A 21,523-nucleotide genomic window follows, 5' to 3' on the forward strand; every position below is an offset into this window, starting at 1 on the left:
TTTCAACACATTTAACTGACTCTTCGGTCAAACTTGAAAGTCACAAAAGTCTATAAAATCGTTTGTTCGTTAGTTTTTAAACAAAAACATGTTTTACATTTTTTAATTACTGTTTTGGGCACCGGCACCGTTTTTTTTTACGTACCTACAACGGGGTTCTATTAACACTGACACGATTGTATATACGGCGGATACTGCCCTCCAAAATAGTTTCTCTCGTTTTGAAGAAATAACATTAGAGGAATTGTTACAACGTGTAAATGGAATAAAACAAACAACATGTTTACTTGACCCTCTTCCTGGGAAACTGATCAAGGAGCTCTTTGTATTATTAGGTCCATCAGTGCTAAATATTATAAACTTATCACTTTCCTCGGGCACTGTTCCCCTAGCATTCAAAAAAGCGGTTATTCATCCTCTTCTTAAAAGACCTAACCTCGATCCTGACCTCATGGTAAACTACCGACCGGTGTCTCACCTTCCCTTTATTTCAAAAATCCTCGAAAAAATTGTTGCGGAGCAGTTAAATGAACACTTAGCGTCTAACAATCTATGTGAAACCTTTCAATCCGGTTTCAGGGCAAATCAGTCCACGGAGACAGCCCTCGCAAAAATGACTAATGATCTATTGCTAACGATGGATTCTGATGCGTCATCTATGTTGCTGCTCCTCGATCTTAGCGCTGCTTTCGATACCGTCGATCATAATATTTTATTAGAACGTATCAAAACACGAATTGGTATGTCAGACTTAGCCCTGTCTTGGTTTAACTCTTATCTTACTGATAGGATGCAGTGTGTCTCCCATAACAATGTGACCTCGGACTACGTTAAGGTAACGTGTGGAGTTCCCCAGGGTTCGGTCCTTGGCCCTGCACTCTTCAGCATCTACATGCTGCCGCTAGGTGACATCAAACGCAAATACGGTGTTAGCTTTCACTGTTATGCTGATGACACCCAACTCTACATGCCCCTAAAGCTGACCAACACGCCGGATTGTAGTCAGCTGGAGGCGTGTCTTAATGAAATTAAACAATGGATGTCCGCTAACTTTTTGCAACTCAACGCCAAAAAAACGGAAATGCTGATTATCGGTCCTGCTAGACACCGAACTCTATTTAATAATACAACTCTAACATTTGACAACCAAACAATTAAACAAGGCGACACGGTAAAGAATCTGGGTATTATCTTCGACCCAACTCTCTCCTTTGAGGCACACATTAAAAGCGTTACTAAAACGGCCTTCTTTCATCTCCGTAATATCGCTAAAATTCGCTCCATTCTGTCCACTAAAGACGCTGAGATCATTATCCATGCGTTTGTTACGTCTCGCCTCGACTACTGTAACGTATTATTTTCGGGTCTCCCCATGTCTAGCATTAAAAGATTACAGTTGGTACAAAATGCGGCTGCTAGACTTTTGACAAGAACAAGAAAGTTTGATCACATTACGCCTGTACTGGCTCACCTGCACTGGCTTCCTGTGCACTTAAGATGTGACTTTAAGGTTTTACTACTTACGTATAAAATACTACACGGTCTAGCTCCATCCTATCTTGCCGATTGTATTGTACCATATGTCCCGGCAAGAAATCTGCGTTCAAAGGACTCCGGCTTGTTAGTGATTCCCAAAGCCCAAAAAAAGTCTGCGGGCTATAGAGCGTTTTCCGTTCGGGCTCCAGTACTCTGGAATGCCCTCCCGGTAACAGTTCGAGATGCCACCTCAGTAGAAGCATTTAAGTCTCACCTTAAAACTCATTTGTATACTGTAGCCTTTAAATAGACTCCCTTTTTAGACCAGTTGATCTGCTGTTTCTTTTCTTTTTCTTCTATGTCCCACTCTCCCCTGTGGAGGGGCTCCGGTCCGATCCGGTGGCCATGTACTGCTTGCCTGTGTATCGGCTGGGGACATCTCTGCGCTGCTGATCCGCCTCGACATCTCTGCGCTGCTGATCCGCCTCCGCTTGGGATGGTTTCCTGCTGGCTCCGCTGTGAACGGGACTCTCGCTGCTGAGTTGGACCCGCTTTGGACTGGACTCTCGCGACTGTGTTGGATCCATTGTGGATTGAACTTTCACAGTATCATGTTAGACCCGCTCGACATCCATTGCTTTCCTCCTCTCTAAGGTTCTCATAATCATTATTGTCACAGACGTCCCACTGGATCATTATTGTCACCGATGTCCCACTGGGTGTGAGTTTTCCTTGCCCTTATGTGGGCCTACCGAGGATGTTGTGGTGGTTTGTGCAGCCCTTTGAGACACTAGTGATTTAGGGCTATATAAGTAAACATTGATTGATTGATTGACCTATTTGGTACTAGTATCGGTTAAAATGTAAACAAATACCAGTCCTTAGGTACGACTGTATTATAATTTTTTCTTGGCTACCTTTGAGTGACAAACAAAACAATATTGACTTTCCTGATGACATTTTTTTTCTATTGTACACAATGAGAGACATTGACAGACCTGCAGGAGTAGACCGTCTCTCCCTCTTTAAAGACACGTCCACAGAGCTGGGAAGACGTACTGCCCTGCTTGAGCTTCTCCACACCTTCGTCGGGATCTTCACCAAACAGGAAGTACTCCAGAGGATGGAGAAGGAGTCTCTGTGTGCGCTCCTCTTCCTCCTGAGGGATGGGCTGCTCCTTGTGACAAAAGATCCGAGGCACCTGCTTTCTCAGGTAGTCGTACAGGGGCGCCTGCAGGTCTGCGGACGCCTGCCATTCCTGCAAATGGGATGTTGAAGATACATTATATAACATCTATAATGCATTCAAATACACTGTATAAAATATGAATCTTTAAATAATCCTTGATCATTAATACTTTACTCTTCTGTGCATCACTACCACTTAGTCATACACACGCAGTTAAAAGTTTAAATCATAAAACATCTGTGTCTAAAATGGGGCCATTTGCTGAAAATTTTAATTTTCCTGAAGGAACTCTCCTGACGGAATAAATAAAGTACTATCTAATCTAATCTAATCTAATTTTACAAGTACCGCATGAGTTTCACTTTTGAAATATGTCAGGGAGTTGAATTTAACATAACAAAAGTAACGTTGGTCGTCGATTGGGGGCTCATCCTGACCCGCATGAAAGAAAGCAGGAGCGCCTGTGTTATTGTGAATAAATCACAACACCAACATGCACCAACTCTTGAGCAATATTTGAGGCGCTGACGGCACAGACATTTGCGGTAGTAAGTACAATGCTAATGGCAACTGCTAGCCACGGCAATAGGACGCGGTTTCAGCGAATGATACACGTACACTGACAGGCGTAAATATCACATTTTAGCCCGTCGTTATGTTCCCGAATCAGCACGCAAGATGTCAACTGTAAGAGATGGTTGAAGAAGCGTACCTTAATGAGCTCCAGCTCGTCAAAAGGTTTCTCAGCCTCCGCCATATTCCATTTGCCGTAAAGGAGGGAATGTGAATGTCGTTAAGCTACACTTCCCTTGTAATAGAACGCATTAGTAAATACTTACAATTTACACTTGGCACGAAAATGAATACTAATATTAGATTTTTCTATGAAATACTAACATACAACTAGTAGGTTTTGAATCGTTTTTGTTTATGGTTTGAGTAAACATAACAAATCCGAGCTCTGAAGCTGTGGAGACCACCACCCCCCCTTGCTGGTAACAGCATTGTTCACCCATCATACCAATGCAGATCGTCGGTTTAATTTTAATGTGGAAAATGTTGGAAGTGTTTTAATCATGACATTATTTTTTTAGTAACCTTTTTAATGGTTCTTATACAGTGAATATGTACTAAAAGTATCTGGATCGTATGCAGAAATAGCAATGTTTTTTTTAAATAATGTAGCGTGTTTGAATCCAGGCCTCTAGAGGACGCTGCTCGGATTGCTGGTCTGGTGAAAAACACGCGAGTTGTCACGAGTGAGGTCAGAGTTGAATGTTTGACAGAGAGACAGAGAGAGGGAGACAGAGAGAGAGAGGGAGAGAGAGAGTCCAATATGGATGCCATATTCCACGAGAAAGTAAGTTTAAATGTGCATATTACACATTTTAACACCTAATAACTACCTACGTGTGTTTGAAAAAGTTTGAGCCTTGTGCCAGGGGTATGTACAGTTCGCTCTTCGGTCGATATTTTATAGGTTTGTGTTGGCAGCATTGTTTCCCTGTCTTTTGTTAACTATGCTACAGTCAACTTATCATTCAGTGATTATATATATAAAAAAACTTTATTTCTAGTTAGGTACAAAGATTTAGAGGGATGTCGCAATTTTTTTTCCTGTCAAAAACACAGAAGAACATTGTGTGATCATTGCATAATGATTGTTTATTGTGTAGCAAGAGGGCTCTCTCTGCGCCCAGCACTGCCTAAACAACCTGCTGCAAGGTGAGTACTTCAGCCCTGTAGATCTTTCCTCCATTGCCCATCAGTTGGACGAAGAAGAGAGGATGAGGATGGCAGAGGGAGGAATGGGCAGCGACGAATATAGGACCTTTTTGCAGGTGACTGAATGCTGGTGCATTTATTTACATTCTTAAACTTATAAACATTCACATAGTGTTTTGTGACGATGTTTGTAGCAACCTTCTGGAAACATGGATGACAGTGGGTTCTTTTCCATACAAGTGAGGCCCAAGTTGACTACTTATGTCATGTCTTTGAGTTGAACCCATACATAATTAAGCTTGTGTGTGATGTCATCATAGGTTATTAGCAATGCTCTGAGAGTTTGGGGATTGGAGCTAATCCTCTTCAACAGCCGGGAGTACCAGACCCTGATGATAAATCCAATGTAAATTGTCTTTATTAAGCTTATTTGTACATTATGATATGTACTGCTAAATGCAATTGACAGTTGTGACTCTTCATGTTTCAGAAATGAAAATGCCTTTATATGCAATTACAAGGAGCATTGGTTTACTATTCGCAAACTTGGACAACAGGTACATTTCACATGTTTTAATAAATAATTGTGATGTAGCTTGATTTAGTAAAATACTCTTCATTGCAGTGGTTTAACTTGAATTCACTTTTGACTGGACCAGAGTTGATATCAGATACATATTTAGCCCTTTTCCTTGCACAGTTACAGCAAGAAGGTAATGCTGTTGACACATAAATTAATGATCTTGTAGACAGTGTAGAGCCACTAATAAAAGTTGCATATGTATGTGCAGGTTATTCAATTTTTGTGATCCGTGGAAACCTTCCAGACTGTGAAGCAGAGCAAATTCTTGGGATCATGAGAGTGCAGCAACAGCAGCGGCCAAGGCTTATTGGAGAGGACGAGGCTCAGACAAGTGCAGGGTACCAACATACTGTACAATGTGGAAGATCCAGAATCTGTTTCACTTGAAGTTAGTGGGTTTTTTTACCTCACGTGGCAACTACAGTAGATCAGCAACACTGGGCCATACAGAGATGGGCTTTGACGTGGAGAGCAATGTCGTGGAGGAAGAGGAGGAGCTGAAGAAAGCTCTCGCGCTGAGCAGACAGGACATAGACGTGGAAGATGAGGAAGCTGATCTCCGCAGGGCCATTCAACTCAGTATGCAAGGTAACACAATGTTTGTAGTGTAAAGTCAATCTTGTTTATGTCGACAACCCGTCTATGTCGACCAACTCATCAAGTCCTAGTGTTCTTATCATTACTTATTATTCGATGTCAACGCACTTGGTCAACCCCTTTTGTCGACATAAAAAATGAGATTCAAAAGGCTTATTTCTCTGAAAAATGTGTCTGTTTATGTCAATATGCTTCGATTTACGAACCCTTCACTATGCAAAGTATTCAGTGTACAAACTTTGAGATCAATCCAAATATGCCTCTGTGTGCGAACCATGTCTCAGTGGACAAACGCTTCATTCAGGGGCCTGCAGGCAAGAAAGCAGGGCAACATGTTGGAAACATGGAGCCTTCCACTTCACTTGTTGCCAGGAGAATTCATGTCTCAACACTTCAGCATGTGTGCCTTTTTGTTAGGTTTTTTGCCTTTTGAAAAGTTTTGTCCATTTTGCAAACTCAATAAGAGTCTCAAAAACTCAACAAACCAGCGGGGGGGAAAAGGAAGGACTAGCTGTGGAGTAAAAAAAATATTTTTTTGACGAGTAGTGGCACTCAAAAGTATGACCATAGCACAGTAAATAACCACATCAATTTTTATATGTGATGAAGCCAGTCATTTCTAGGAAAAAAGCCAAAACACAATTATATTACAGCAGAGGAAGACACTATCTACTGTCACGTTACAGAGTGTCCCCTCGCTCTTCCAGACGACAAACACACAGACAAATACGACTGCCCGTTCCCCTGCCCCGTTCCTTTTTCCTCCCTCTTGTCTGCTCCTTTCTCGTCAGTTCCTTGTTGTTGTTAATGTCTATGCATTTTACTTTTTTAATGTTTATTATTGTAACAATATGATCGTTAATGTTCAGGATTTTTGTGATTTTGTTTTCCTAGAAGGCATCTTATTGACTTTAGTGTGTGCGCATGTTGACAGAGCATACAGCAGCTTGTTGTTGTTGTTTTGACTTTTTTATTACACAGAAAGTTGATGTATCACCCTCTTCTTATGTATGTTTGACATACAGTACTGTATACAACTTGAAATTGTGTTCAAAGTGTACTCACCTTCACTAAAATATGGTCTTTCATCGTGGCTGAAACCTATTATTCATATTTACACTATTTCTTATGGAGAACTCTGCTTCACTATATAAACTTCTTTTTACGCGCAATGTTCATGAAGCAATTAAGTACATATATCGAGGTTTCATTGTATTCATTTTGTCATTATTGCTAAGCAGTGTGAAATGAAAACAACATATCTACTGTCTAGTTAAATAGCATTAAAATATGCACACAATCTGTTCCTTCATGTTTTGTGCAAACTAAGCTTCAAATTAAAAGCATGGCAGTATTAACCTTGATTGTACCACAAAAACTAACAAAATGCACCCATTTAATTTTTTAAATATTGTTAGCTAATGAATTAAAAAAAAAAATCTGCATTTACGAAAGCTTTATTTATTAGTATGAAAAAATAAGAAGACAAACAAAAGTGTGTACAAATAGAATAACTATTTTCCTAATTTCTCTTGCGGAAGTCAAAAACAATTTTTCGTTACATCACCAACTGCTAATAACATCAGTCAGACAGTTCGAGGGGCGTCAAAAATAATAGGTTTCACTGTAATGTTGTTTTTAGAGTGTCGTGATCATTTATATTATTTTTTTTATATTAGGAGCTGTGTTAAGCAACACATCTTCAGATTCTGGAGGTGGACATGTGAAGCTGGACAATGAGCCTGCAGGGGGACGAAGAGTACAAAATGAGGCGCTCACAGCAGAGGAGCTGAGGAAGAGGAGGCAAGCTTACTTCGACCGGTGGGTTTAACATATTTTAGTTCCTTTATCAATATACAGACTTGTTAGATAAATTAAAGGGGACCTATAATACAAAACTAACTTTTCTTACCAATTAGTATATGTTTAATTGTATTTAGGATATGCATAAGTCTCAAAAATTTGAAATCAAACCACGGAGGCATGACAGTGATATTAATAAAACTATCTTGCCTTCCTTTATATTTCCTCCAAACAAGCAGTTTTTCCAATTAGTGACGTCAGCGGATATCTCCATTCCTGGTAAAGTTTTACTCAAAGAGCTTTGCGTTTATTGCAGTCCGACGCTGGGATCATAAGCTCCTTCTTTTTCTCTATCGTATTGGTGGGGGCAGACTGACTCATACATGCATTCGCATCCTCCACTGTTGCCATTTCTGATACAAAGTATAGTTCTAACTTATATCTGTCAGGAGACTTCATATATAACTGTTAAAAACTACAACATGGCTGACGGAAATAAGAGCTTGTTAAAGTAGAGGCAAGTAAATAAGACATCCCACAAAATGGCGCATCCTGAAAACATGGTCAGAAAGTGGCTAAAGGACGGTCTGTAAATCAAAATCTATGCAAAATTGTGACCAAAGAACCACCTTTACATGTTATGTAGACTACAAGGAAATGCTTTAAATGTTTAATGTTAATGTAGGGACTGTTAAATGTAAATGTTTAAATGTTAACATTTATTTTAATAATAGAAATAAAATAATAAATGTACAAACAAAAATAATCGAAATTTGGCCTCTTCTTTAGGGCAACTGCACTTCTTGGAATTTTGCTTATCATGCCAATCATCATAAAAGAAAAGAACACACATTTTTTGGGGAGGGGATTCTAAAGATTTAAAAAAATGCTCACAAGATGCAGCTAGCATTGCAGCTAATGAAAATCACTAATGTTGCCTTTAAAGTTCTCTAAAACTTCAAAATCCTCCATCAATGTTTATTATACACCCAATAAGAAAGAAGTAACAGACCATTTTATAACAATGTGTACAATATTTACCATATTTTGGTCATTTTAAGCATTGCCGGAACTTCTTTTCTGGTCGCATTGAATTCAGTGCTCATAGCAACGTACTCCTTTCTTCTGTTTGTTTTCTAATCATGGAAGACTTTGTAAAAGACAACAAAGACGACTATTTTTGGACAAGTGAGGATTCACAACCAGATCTTTTTAAACCGTAATATATAGAGAATTACTGGTTATAGAAGTTTAGCGAGCACGATGAGAGGGTGAAAGTTGGAGCAGACAGAAGCCGAGAGAGTCAGGATCGGCATGATTTAGTTAGTATTATAAATGTGGAGCTTGGAGCCACGATATGCCGACAGAAATGTAGTGCTTCTGCTGCACTAAGTGGCAGACAATGTTATCGATGGAAAGGCTTTTTGTATCTGGCGTGGAGGACAGTGTTCAGAGAAACTGCATCACAAGGAAAGACAAAATGTTTGTGCTAACAAACTCTGCTGTGGTAGAAACTTTTTTTCCATCCATCCATCCATCCATCCATCTTTTTCCGCTTATCCGAGGTCGGGTCGCGGGGGCAACAGCCCAAGCAGGGAAACCCAGACTTCCCTCTCCCCAGCCACTTCGTCTAGCTCTTCCCGGGGGATCCCGAGGCGTTCCCAGGCCAGCCGAGACACATAGTATTCCCAACGTGTCCTGGGTCTTCCCCGTGGCCTCCTACCGGTTGGACGTGCCCTAAACACCTCCCTAGGGAGGCGTTCGGGTGGCATCCTGACCAGATGCCCGAACCACCTCATCTGGCTCCTCTCGATGTGGAGGAGAAGCGGCTTTACTTTGAGTTCCTCCCGGATGGCAGAGCTTCTCAGCCTATCTCTAAGGGAGAGACCCGCCACACGGCGGAGGAAACTCATTTCGGCCGCTTGTACCCGTGATCTTATCCTTTCGGTCATGACCCAAAGCTCATGACCATAGGTGAGGATGGGAACGTAGATCGACCGGTAAATTGAGAGCTTTGCCTTCCAGCTCAGCTCCTTCTTCACCACAACGGATCGGTACAACGTCCGCATTACTGAAGACGCTGCACCGATCCGCCTGTCGATCTCACGATCCACGCTTCCCCCACTCGTGAACAAGACTCCTAGGTACTTGAACTCCTCCACTTGGAGCAGGGTCTCCTCCCCAACTCGGAGATGGCATTCCACCCTTTTCCGGGCGAGAACCATGGACTCGGACTTGGAGGTGCTGATTCTCATTCCGGTCGCTTCACACTCGGCTGCGAACCGATCCAGTGAGAGCTGAAGATCCCGGTCAGATGAAGCCATCAGGACCACATCATCTGCAAAAAGCAGAGACCTAATCCTGCGGTCACCAAACCGGAACCCCTCAACGCCTTGACTGCGCCTAGAAATTCTGTCCATGAAAGTTATGAACAGAATCGGTGACAAAGGACAGCCTTGGCGGAGTCCAACCCTCACTGGAAATGTGTTTGACTTACTGCCGGCAATGCGGACCAAGTTCTGGCACTGATCGTACAGGGAGCGGACCGCCACAATAACACAGTCCGATACCCCATACTCTCTGAGCACTCCCCACAGGACTTCCCGAGGGACACGGTCGAATGCCTTCTCCAAGTCCACAAAGCACATGTAGACTGGTTGGGCAAACTCCCATGCACCCTCAAGAACCCTGCCGAGAGTATAGAGCTGGTCCACAGTTCCACGACCAGGACGAAAACCACACTGTTCCTCCTGAATCCGAGGTTCGACTATCCGGCGTAGCCTCCTCTCCAGTACACCTGAATAAACCTTACTGGGAAGGCTGAGGAGTGTGATCCCACGATAGTTGGAACACACCCTCCGGTCCCCCTTCTTAAAGAGAGGAACCACCACCCCGGTCTGCCAATCCAGAGGTACCGCCCCCGATGTCCACGCGATGCTGCAGAGTCTTGTCAACCAAGACAGCCCCACAGCATCCAGAGCCTTACGGAACTCCGGGCGGACCTCGTCCACCCCTAGGGCCTTGCCACCGAGGAGCTTTTTAACTACCGCAGCGACCTCAGCCCCAGAAATAGGCGAGTCCACCACAGATTCCCCAGGCACTGCTTCCTCATAGGAAGACGTGTTGGTGGGATTGAGGAGGTCTTCGAAGTATTCCTTCCACCTATCCACAACATCTGCAGTCGAGGTCAGCAGAACACCATCCGCACCATACACGGTGTTGATAGTGCACTGCTTCCCCTTCCTGAGGCGGCGGACGGTGGTCCAGAATCGCTTCGAAGCCGTCCGGAAGTCGTTTTCCATGGCTTCCCCGAACCCCTCCCATGTCCGAGTTTTTGCCTCAGCGACCGCTGAAGCTGCACACCGCTTGGCCTGTCGGTACCTGTCCACTGCCTCCGGAGTCCTATGAGCCAAAAGGACCCGATAGGACTCCTTCTTCAGCTTGACGGCATCCCTCACCGCTGGTGTCCACCAAGGGGTTTTAGGATTGCCGCCCCGACAAGCACCAACTACCTTGCAGCCACAGCTCCGATCAGCCGCCTCGACAATAGAGGTGCGGAACATGGTCCACTCGGACTCAATGTCCAGCACCTCCCTCGTGACATGTTCAAAGTTCTTCCGGAAGTGGGAATTGAAACTTTCTCTGACAGGAGACTCTGCCAGACGTTCCCAGCAGACCCTCACAATGCGTTTGGGCCTCCCAGGTCTGTCCGGCATCCTCCCCCACCAGCGCAGCCAACTCACCACCAGGTGGTGATCGGTAGAAAGCTCCGCCCCTCTCTTCACCCGAGTGTCAAAAATATAAGGCCGCAAGTCCGATGACACAACTACAAAGTCGATCATGGAACTGCGGCCTAGGGTGTCCTGGTGCCAAGTGCACATATGGACACCCTTATGTTTGAACATGGTGTTTGTTATGGACAAACTGTGACGAGCACAAAAGTCCAATAACAAAACACCACTCGGGTTCAGATCCGGGTGGCCATTCTTCCCAATCACGCCTCTCCAGGTTTCACTGTCGTTGCTAACGTGAGCGTTGAAGTCCCCCAGTAGGACAAGGGAATCACCCGGGGGAGCACTTTCCAGTACTCCCTCGAGTGCTCCCAAAAAGGGTGGGTACTCTGAACTGCCGTTTGGGGCATAAGCACAAACAACAGTCAGGACCCGTCCCCCCACCCGAAGGCAGGGAGGCTACCCTTTCGTCCACCGGGTTAAACTCAAACATGCAGGCTTTGAGCCTGGGGGCAACAAGAATTGCCACCCCAGCCCGTCGCCTCTCACTGCCGGCAACGCCAGAGTGGAAGAGGGTCCAGTCCCGCTCGAGAGAAGTGCTTCCTGAGCCCTTGCTGTGCGTCGAAGTGAGTCCGACTATATCCAGCCGGAACTTCTCAACTTCGCGCACTAGCTCAGGCTCTTTCCCCCCCAGTGACGTGACGTTCCACGTCCCAAGAGCTAGCTTCTGTAGCCGAGGGTCGGACCGCCAAGTGCCCTGCCTTCGGCTGCCGCCCAGCTCACATTGCACCCGACCTCTATGGCCCCTGCTATGGGTGGTGAGCCCATTGGAGGGGTGACCCACGTTGCCTCTTCGGGCTGTGCCCGGCCGGGCCCCATGGGAACAGGCCCGGCCACCAGGCGCTCGCCATCGTGCCCCACCTCTGGGCCTGGCTCCAGAGGGATGCCCTGGTGACCCGCGTCCGGGCGAGGGAAATCTGGGTCTATGTTTTTTCTTCTTCATAAAGGTCTTCGAACTGCTCTTTGTCTGATCCCTCACCTAGAACCTGTTTGCCTTGGGAGACCCTACCAGGAGGCATAAAACCCCCGGACAGCATAGCTCCTAGGATCATTGGGACACGCAAACTCCTCTACCACGATAAGGTGGCAGCTCAGAGAGCTGAGTGGCAGCTCAGTGGCAGCTCACCATCCCAAAATTGCTGCACCAACAAGGAAGTCCCTATAATATTGATCATTGAGCTGTACAAGCAGCACATCATGCTTGTTAGTACAACTACATACACAGTCAAGCTAGCTATGTACAAACAAAATATGAAATAGTACTTTACAGATACTGTAATATAATTGTTCATTTTTTTCAGTCCGTATGGATTGTTGTCCTATCGCATTGTGATCTCATTACAAATGCAAAACAATTAATCTGCTGACGCAGAAGTTAGTTTTCCTCGTGCTAATGCCGTTGCGTGCTGTCGCAAGGCAATGTGTTACTACGCTAGAAAAATAGTTCTTCTTAGTTAGCTCTTACAATAACAAAGCAGTTACAGTTTGGTTATTATCCATGTTACGGAACATAAATAATGTATTGTTGGTGGGTATTGGATGCACTTTTAGAGTGGTTTAGAGGCAGAATGAATTGTTCCCATAAGCAGCATTGCTAGCCACCTAAAATAAGTTGATTACAAATTAGAATGCAAAAAAAAAGACATATGTGTTCTTGTCTCTACTCGTATGGATTGTGATATTATATGCAAAACCCAACTTTTTCGGCCTGTTTGCACCTCTTTTTGTGTATTTGGGATCCCCCTAAGAGCCAAAATAATGAATTCCAAAGCGGCATTGGGGGGATATTTACAAAACAATGTTATCTTGTTGCAAACAAGCCGTTTTATATAGTCTTTGAATTGTTACATTTACCAGCATGTGACATCAGCCACAATCTCCATATATGGAAGAGGTGTACGTGTCTGCGAATGTAGTCCAAAGTCTCTACCCTCTTGTTGGGGGGTAGACTGGCTCGTACATGAACATGCATGCAAAAATCCTCCGCTGTTGCCATTTGTAATACAAAGTAGGACATAGTAGGGGCCGCAGCCTAAGCAGGAGAGCCCAGATTTCCCTCTCCCCAGCCACTTTGTCCAGCTCTTCCCGGGGGATCCTGAGACGTTCCCTGGCCAACTGGGAGACATAGTCCCCCCAACGTTTCCCGGGTCTTCCCCGTAGTCTACTATTGGTCGAACGTGCCCTAAACACCTCCCCAGGAAGGCGTTTGCGGGGCATCCTGGCTAGATGCCCAAACCACCTCATCTGGCCCCTCTCGCTGTGGAGGAGTATCGGCTTTACACTGAGCTTCTCCCAATAGACATGCGCTTTTTACAGAAACTGTAAGAGAGAGCCCCGCCATCCGACGGAAGAAACTAATTTCAGCCTCTTGTATTCATGACCATGTCCTTTCAGTCATAATCCAAAGCTCATGACCATAGGTGAAGCTAGAGATGTAAATCGACCATAGATTCAGAGCTCTGCCTTATAGCTCAGCTGCTTCTTCACAAGGACCAGTGATGTGCGATGAACTAAACACCAGGTGAGGCATACATACTTTTTTTTAATTCTTTTTTTTTTTACTTAAATTTATAGTTGCCCTTCTTGTCATTGTTGATTTAGTTTGCACATTAGAGTTACAGGGGAAAAAAGGGAGTTACTCGCTTTCATAAAAACGGTACCATAATGATATGATATGATAAATGGGTCCAAAACGTCTTTGATAAAGTTGTTATTAAATAATTCTTGGTCCCATTTGCTTTTAACAAAATAAATCAAGTATTGTAAGTGTATATTACTGTACCTTTCTGTATTTGTATCTGAAGCAGCAATAGCTATCCTCCACGAAAACGTACTTTGTATGATCGCATTCATTTTGTCTTAAAGTCCAGTTTAGAGAACTATTTAATCTTGAATACAGTTTATAATCCTCCATATTGGCAGAAACATTCATTTAATTAAATTTCATTCCAATAAATAAACTTTAATAAAAATGCCATGTTTGTTATAAATACAGTTAAAAAAAAAAAGAAAAGAAAAAAATGCTGGCATCCGCTGGAGAGACCTGTGTCTGCTAGCTTGAGCGCCCCCACGTTTTCCAGTGTGGCGAGTCAGAGTACTGCTGAGGCATTGAACTGCAAGTTGGCAATATATTGCCCCCTACCTTGAGGCAGAGGTACTTGCTGCCTCAAGACCTGCCTTTTCCACGTGGCAACAAGCATGCGACCCCTTGCATGCACGCCCAATACACACTGTGTGTAGCCGTGGAGGCACCGCCTGTGTCTGCATCACTTCTCGTCTGCTGCAGTTTTTTGATCAGGAAACATGGCATTTCCACGATTTTGACCATGAACATTATCAAAATTTACAGGAACCACACCAAAATCACATAGAAAGCATAAACCAGAAGATAAATATTAAAACTCTTTTTATTGTATTACTTCATTTTGGAACATCTCATGGTTAAGCCACCTGTGACAGGTGAGGCACTGCCTCACTTGCCTCCCCTGACAGCACGTCACTGACCAAGACCGATCGATATAGGATCCACATCACTGCAGACGCCGCGCTAATTCACCTGTAAAACCTAATCAATGCTAAATTTTGACCAGAGAACAATTGTTACATGTTATGTAGACTACAAGGAAGTGTTTTGAATGTATAACCCCTGTTTCCATATGAGTTGGGAAATTGTGTTGGATGTAAATATAAACGGAATACAATGATTTGCAAATTATTTTCAACCCATATTCAATTGAATATGCTAAAAAGACAACATATTTGATGTTCAAACTGATAAAAAAAAAATGTTTTGCAAATAATCATTAACTTTAGAATTGGATGCCAGCAACACGTGACAAATAAGTTGGGATAGGTAGCAATAAATACTGATAAAGTTGAGAAATGCTCATCAAACACTTATTTGGAACATCCCACAGGTGTGCAGGCTAATTGGAAACAGGTGGGTGCCACGATTGGGTATAAAAGCAGCTTCCATGAAATGCTAAGTAATTTACAAACAAGGATGGGGCGAGGGTCACCAATTTGGAAGCAAATTGTTGAAGAGTTTTAGAACAACATTTCTTAACGAGCTTTTGCAAGGAGTTTAGGGATTTTACCATCTACGGTCCGTAAAATCATCAAAAGTTTCAGAGAATCTGAAGAAATCACTGCACGTAAGCGATGACATTACGGACCTTTGATCCCTCAGGCGGCGCTGCATCAAAAACCGACATCAGTGTGTAAAGGATATCACCACATGGGCTCAGGAACACTTCATAAAACCACTTTCAGTAAATACAGTTGGTTGCTACATCTGTAAGTGTGAGTTAAAACTCTGCTATGCAAAGCAAAACCCATTTATCAACAACACCAAGGAACGCCACTGGCTTCGCTGGGCCCGAGCTCATCTAAGATGGACTGATGCAAAGTGGAAAAGTGTTCTGTGGTCTGACGAGTCCACATTTTAATTTATGTTTGGAAACCGTGGACGCGCATAGTTCAAAAGCCAGCAGCTGTGATGGTATGGGGGTGCATTAGTGCCCAAGGCATAGGTAACTTACACATCTGTGAAGGCACCATTAATGCTGGAAGGTCCATACAGGTTTTGGAGCAACATATGTTGTCATCCAAGCAACGTTATCATGGACGCCCCTGCTTATTTCAGCAAGACAATGCCAAGCCACGTGTTACAACAGCGTGGCTTCGTAGTAAAAGAGTGCGGGTACTTTCCTGGCCCGCCTGCAGTCCAGACCTGTCTCCCATCGAAAATGTGTGGCGCATTATGAAGCGTAAAATACGATAGCAGAGACCCCGGACTGTTGAATGACTAAAGCTCAACATAAAACAAGAATGAGAAAGAATTCCGGGGCTTCACGGTGGAAGAAGGGTTAGTGTGTCTGCCTCACAATACGAAGGTCCTGCAGTCCTGGGTTCAAATCCAGGCTCGGGATCTTTCTGTGTGGAGTTTGCATGTTCTCCCCATGAATGCGTGGGTTCCCTCCGGGTACTCCGGCTTCCTCCCACTTCCAAAGACATGCACCTGGGGATAGGTTGATTGGCAACATTAAATTGGCCCCAGTGTGTGAATGTGAGTGTGAATGTTGTCTGTCTATCTGTGTTGGCCCTGCGATGATGTGGCGACTTGTCCAGGGTGTACCCCGCCTTCCACCCGATTGTAGCTGAGATAGGCGCCCGCGACCCCAAAAAGGGAATAAGCGGTAGAAAATGGATGGGTGGAGAAAGAATTCCACTTTCAAAGTTTCAACAATTAGTTTCCTCAGTTCCCAAACATGTATCGAGTGTTGTTAAAAGAACAGGTGATTTAACACAGTGGTGAACATGCCCTTTCCCAACTACTTTGGCACGTGTTGCAGCCATGAAATTCTAAGTTAATTATTATTTGCAAAAAAAAATGAAGTTTATGAGTTTGAACATCAAATATCTTGTCTTTGTAGTGCATTCAACTGAATATGGGTTGAAAAGGATTTGCAAATCATTGTATCCCGTTTATATTAACATCCAACACAATTTCCCAACTCATATGGAAACGGGGTTTGTAGAAAAGAAAATCTTATGACCCAATTAACACTTACTTGGCTAGGATTTTGTCTCAATTACAGTACTGTGTAAAAGTCCTAATGAACTATTTCAGAAATTATTTTTGACAGTACACTATAAAACAACAAACAGCAGTACATAGACAGTTAGGAAGGTTGCCTTGAAAAAAAAATGGCACATAGACCAAGGAAGAATCCCAAGCAATTGTTGGTGAGCATCTGGATAATGGTGCTAATAGAGGAATTTACTTTTACAAATATTGATAATGGCACAAATTAAGTGCAGCCCTGGGGCCATTTGCAGCCCACAGATTGTTTTTAATTGGCCCTCTTCTTTTTAGGAGATTTGCATACATGGCTGTTACACATTTTTAGTATGTTAAATACAATACCAATACATGTTCAATACAATAAAACTGTTCTTCTGCCACCTCTTTTTAAGTATTTTTGATGGCCTACCATGTTTGCACAGTACTGTATGTCCAAACTGTGCACTTTTGTCAGGGGTCTTTTGCAATAACTATTCAAATAAAAGTCAATTAAAAAGAACAGCATTGGCTTTGACACTCTGTCTGGTTCCTACCTCCATGATAGGTTCTTGGTCTCTGCTCTACAGGGTAACATTCTGGGTTTATTTGGTCATGACGATAGATAGCATCGCAAAAACAACTCTACTTTAATGACAGGCTAGGGCAGTGCTTCTCAAATATCTGTTACGCCCTCCTCCTATTTAATACCATCGTGGTATTAAATAGGATAATATGTCAATGAAATTGTTGTAAGTACACCTCTGCATAACATTGTGTTAACATTGAAGGTTACAATGAAGCCAAGTGCTTCATACTCTTCATCATATTGTGATACGGCAAAAAAAAAACATGTTCCCCAAAGTCACACGAAGGAAGAGAATTCAGATTAGGGCTAAAAATGTGCTCCTTTTGTATACATGCCTTGTTGTGGCTTCAAACGGAGAAGTTGGTCAACTTTGACATTCGACTTGTTTGCAAAAAAAAAATGTTATTTATTTTATTTTTTTTCTGCGTGCGGAATATGAGTTATTCTTCATCTAAACGGGAAGATATAAACATCCCATCAGTCAGCATCCCAGTGAGAGCAGTCAAACTTTGTACAGTAAGTGATTGTTTTATTATGTTGGTAGTTTATATTTCTTGTTCAGCAATTAGCAATACTGCTTCTGATGCATTTGTTTCTAAAACTTGTTGATCATCCTCCTTATATTAAGGCTCAAAAAGATAAGCTTCTGGATCCTCATTTTTCCTGAAGTAGTCTTTGTTGGCTCTCATGAAGTCTGTCATGATTAGTAATCGTTGTTGAAGAAAATAATGAACATTGTCCTATGCACTATGCGCCGCCGTACAGTGAACTCAGAAAGTATTCACAGCGCTTCACTGCCCAAAGATAGGTGTGCCAAGCTTGTGGCATTGTATTCAACAAGACTTTTGGCTGTGATTTCCTCCAAAGGTCCATCAATAATTTATTGAACAACACCTGTGAATACTTATGTACAAGTGATTTTTTTTTAGTTTTTTAGTTTTAATAAATTTACAAAATGAACATTTAAAATAGAACTTTTCATATTGTATTATTTGTAAAATTTTGTGGGAAATATTTTTGGAACGTGGCTGTAACATAAAATGTGTGAAAAAGTAAAGCACTGTGATTACTTACCTAATTCACTGTATACTTAGAATTGCCAAAATATGTAAATATTTTATATTAATATGAATATTTATGTTACTACATTGCATATATACTTACAGCATAAATATACAATTTTGATGGAGGTTGTTTAGAGCGCTCTATAGGTGGAAAGAATCAGATCCCAATACTTCCATTGTTGATTGACTTTTGCTACTGTTAAACAAAGAAAGACAAGTGTTCTTGTCTCGCGTAAGGTTTGTAAATGATACACAAAATTCCAAAAAAGTGCAGTTCCCCTTTGAAATGTACTTTCTTATTCAATGTCATGACTGATTTTTCTTCTGTCAATTTCAAGTACTTACAGGGGCAGCAATAATCATGCCAATGCTGATACAGATACTTTTTAATCACAATTTTAATCAAAACAAAAACACAGGACGGCACTACAACAATATCAATTAATCATTTAAATTATTTTCTTATTCCCTTACATTAAATACAATATTTCGAGCAAAATGAAAACAAAATTGCAAAATAACTAAATATAAGCAAAAACTGCTGGTGGGGGGATGTCCACAATCAAGGATGTTACATTACGTTAAGGATGCGGTCGTTTGCTTGGCGCAGTCAAATTTGTGCAACACAACTAGAATGTGTCATCAACATGCATTAACGATAGTATTAATGGCTCTATTTGTCTTTAAAGTGCTTGAATTGAACGTGTGTGTGTGTGTGTGTGTGTGTGTGTGTGTGTGTGTGTGTGTGTGTGTGTGTGTGTGTGTGTGTGTGTGTGTGTGTGTGTGTGTGTGTGTGTGTGTGTGTGTGTGTGTGTGTGTGTGTGTGTGTGTGTGTGTGTGTGTGTGTGTGTGTATATATAAACTCAGATTTGAAACATATTTTAACTGTTTAGGCAACAGATCCAACTTCTATCGAACATTCCTCAACATGCTAACACTGCATCCATAGGTAAATCATGATGTTATAACACATTGCAGATCAGTAACAAACAGGTGAAGATGTTAATTCAGTCCTTTGCTGGTCTTTCCACAGAGAACCCTCGCACTGAATTGGACCAACAACAAAAGCCCAGCCTGTAAAACTGGCAAAGCTTATTATTTTGACAAGCTGCTAAAAACTATGGCCCCCTACCACTAATCTAGTGATGAGTTTGCTCCTTCCTCTAAACTGTTTTGACCCTTTTACGAACACATGGACTCTCAGGAGGCTTTTCCCTGTTTGGTTCGCTGATGGGTGTTACAGAACAACAACAGAGAATAAGGCAGCAGGTGGCCATCGGGGCTGCAAAGAAGCTGAACTTTTGACGCAGTGAAACAAATTTGCCTTTTTTTTAAAAACCGTGGCGCCTTCTGTTTCTGCAGTATACTGTTTTGTTTTGTTTATTCCCCTGCGAGGGATAAAAAAAAAAAGGAACCATTATGTACAAATGGGTGTTTGTTGTGCGAGGGGAAATCATATAGCTTGTCCACTGTTAAACATTTACTTCTAATTTTGTATCATGACACCAGTGTTTTGAAGTAGTTTTTGGTGGCAAACAAACATCTAAAAGGCACGTCAGTATTTTTACTTTCTTATTCAATATCATGAGTCAGTTTGCTTTAAAGTGACATTGTAAAACATATTTCTGTTGTTGTGGCTATCTTACTGAATGAGTGACATTAATGAAGTACTCCTCGTTTGAGTACACATTTTATAGTCAAGAGTATCATGGATAGACACGAGACAACACTAACTAGAGCAACTTTTTCATTTTTTTTTCAACTTCTTGCCTAAAATATGTTGACATATACATTAATAGGGAGCAATTTTTTCAATCTGCATGTAATAAATGAATCAATTATTCCAGCAGGATTTCTCACATTTGCTGTTCATCAGTATATATGATAGAAATGATCTTCATCAGTCAGTCACAGACATAAAAAACAAACAGTTAAGTATTATAAAGTTACCTGTGTCATAGATTTTGAAATGCAACATGTATACATTTATGTTAACCAGTAGGATATTTGGTTTGTATGGAACCAATTCAATGTTTCCATTTTCAACTTCAAGTCATTCTGTCGTGTTTTGCTTGATTTGAAATTCAAATGCTGTTTTTTTTCCACATTACCAGTTTCACTTAAAGCATTCTGTGCTTTTTATGTTTCAGAATGCTCACGTTGTTTTGCAAATATGTTGGTGTCGTTTCAGAATAAAGCAACATTCATTAATTATTTAAGAGTGTGTTTTACTCTAGTTTTGCACTTGAACATTGTGATAATATTAAATTTGTTATTGTACCAATTAAAAGTTCGAACACACTTTCTCATTCAATAGCATGAACAAGTGTTTTCGAATTTGCAGTGCATTTGGAAAACGTTCATAGTGCTTCACTTTTTCCACATTTTGTTATGTTTCAGCCTTATTCGAAGATAGAATCCCGGTGAATTCATTTCTGTCTTCAAAATTCCACAGACAATAGCTCATAATGACAATGTAAAAAGGTTTTTTCTTAAAATATATTCCTAATGTATAAAAAAAAAAACTAAAAACAATCACATGTACATAAGTATTCACAGATTTTGCTCAATAGTTTGTTGATTCACCTTTGACAATTACCGCCTCAAGTATTCGTGAATACGATGCCACAAGCTCGGCACAACTATCTTTGGGCAGTTTCGTCCATTCCTCTTTGCAGCACCTCTCAAGCTCCATCGTGTTGGATGCGAAGTGTTGGTTTTCATTCAGAATGTCTTTGCATATTGCTGCATTCATTTTTCCTTCTACTAAACCTGCTCAGTGGCCTTGTGGTTAGAGTGTCCGCCTTGACACCAGAAGGTTGTGAGTTCAAACCCCGGGTGAGTCATATCAAAGACTATAAAAATTGGACCCATTGCCTCCCTGGTATTGGAAGTAAAATCACCAAATGTTTCCTGTATGTGGCCACCGCTGCTGCTCACTGCTCCCTCCACCTCCTAGGGGGTGAACATGGGGATGGGTCAAATGCAGCGCATAATTTCACCACACCTATAGTTGGGACTTTAACTTAACTTATGTGCATGTGATTTTTTTTTTTTTGTGTTGGCCTTGGCTTGCTATCAAAATATGTTATACTTGTATAGCGCTTTTCTACAATCAAGGTACTCAAAGCGCTTTGACACTA

General features: G+C 42.0%; 2 protein-coding genes across 6 annotated transcripts in view; one reads left to right on the forward strand and one right to left on the reverse strand.

Annotated features, from left to right (window-relative positions):
• Window positions 1-3,656, reverse strand: part of ubr1 (ubiquitin protein ligase E3 component n-recognin 1) — a 58,942-nt gene extending 55,286 nt beyond the window's left edge. For 2 of the 3 annotated variants that reach the window (XM_061895150.1, XM_061895149.1), the window contains exons 1-2: window positions 3,378-3,655; window positions 2,475-2,734 (exon numbers count right to left, since the gene is read on the reverse strand). In XM_061895150.1, the coding sequence (XP_061751134.1) occupies window positions 2,475-2,734; window positions 3,378-3,422 (305 nt within the window). In that variant the 5' untranslated portion in view covers window positions 3,423-3,655. Of the gene's footprint in view, window positions 1-2,474; window positions 2,735-3,377 lie in introns of all 3 variants that reach the window. The other variant, XM_061895148.1, reaches the window with a different exon arrangement.
• Window positions 3,092-20,599, forward strand: atxn3 (ataxin 3). 3 transcript variants are annotated; one of them, XM_061895154.1, is made up of 12 exons: window positions 3,958-4,025; window positions 4,091-4,109; window positions 4,342-4,506; window positions 4,585-4,629; window positions 4,711-4,796; window positions 4,881-4,947; window positions 5,016-5,103; window positions 5,182-5,311; window positions 5,398-5,561; window positions 7,250-7,391; window positions 19,274-19,329; window positions 19,414-20,599. In XM_061895154.1, the coding sequence occupies exons 1-12, from the start codon at window positions 4,006-4,008 to the stop codon at window positions 19,458-19,460; spliced, it is 1,029 nt and encodes a 342-aa protein (XP_061751138.1). In that variant the 5' UTR covers window positions 3,958-4,005; the 3' UTR covers window positions 19,461-20,599. The 3 variants fall into 3 exon arrangements, with proteins under 3 accessions (XP_061751140.1, XP_061751139.1, XP_061751138.1); XM_061895156.1 differs by lacking the exons at window positions 3,958-4,025; window positions 4,091-4,109 and adding an exon at window positions 3,092-3,213; XM_061895155.1 differs by lacking the exon at window positions 4,091-4,109 and having other exon boundaries at window positions 3,875-4,025.
• The last annotated feature ends 924 nt before the right edge of the window (window positions 20,600-21,523 follow it).

Source organism: Nerophis ophidion, linkage group LG03 (genome assembly GCF_033978795.1).
Source record: "Nerophis ophidion isolate RoL-2023_Sa linkage group LG03, RoL_Noph_v1.0, whole genome shotgun sequence".
NCBI lineage: Eukaryota > Metazoa > Chordata > Actinopteri > Syngnathiformes > Syngnathidae > Nerophis > Nerophis ophidion.

Bases quoted from the DNA above. Each gene is read 5' to 3' on its own strand.
- atxn3 (XM_061895154.1), top strand. From the start codon at position 4,006: ATGCCATATTCCACGAGAAA. The intron at 4,630-4,710 runs GTGAGGCCCAAG...ATGTCATCATAG, and splicing joins GTGGGTTCTTTTCCATACAA to GTTATTAGCAATGCTCTGAG. The intron at 4,797-4,880 runs GTAAATTGTCTT...TTCATGTTTCAG, and splicing joins ACCCTGATGATAAATCCAAT to AAATGAAAATGCCTTTATAT.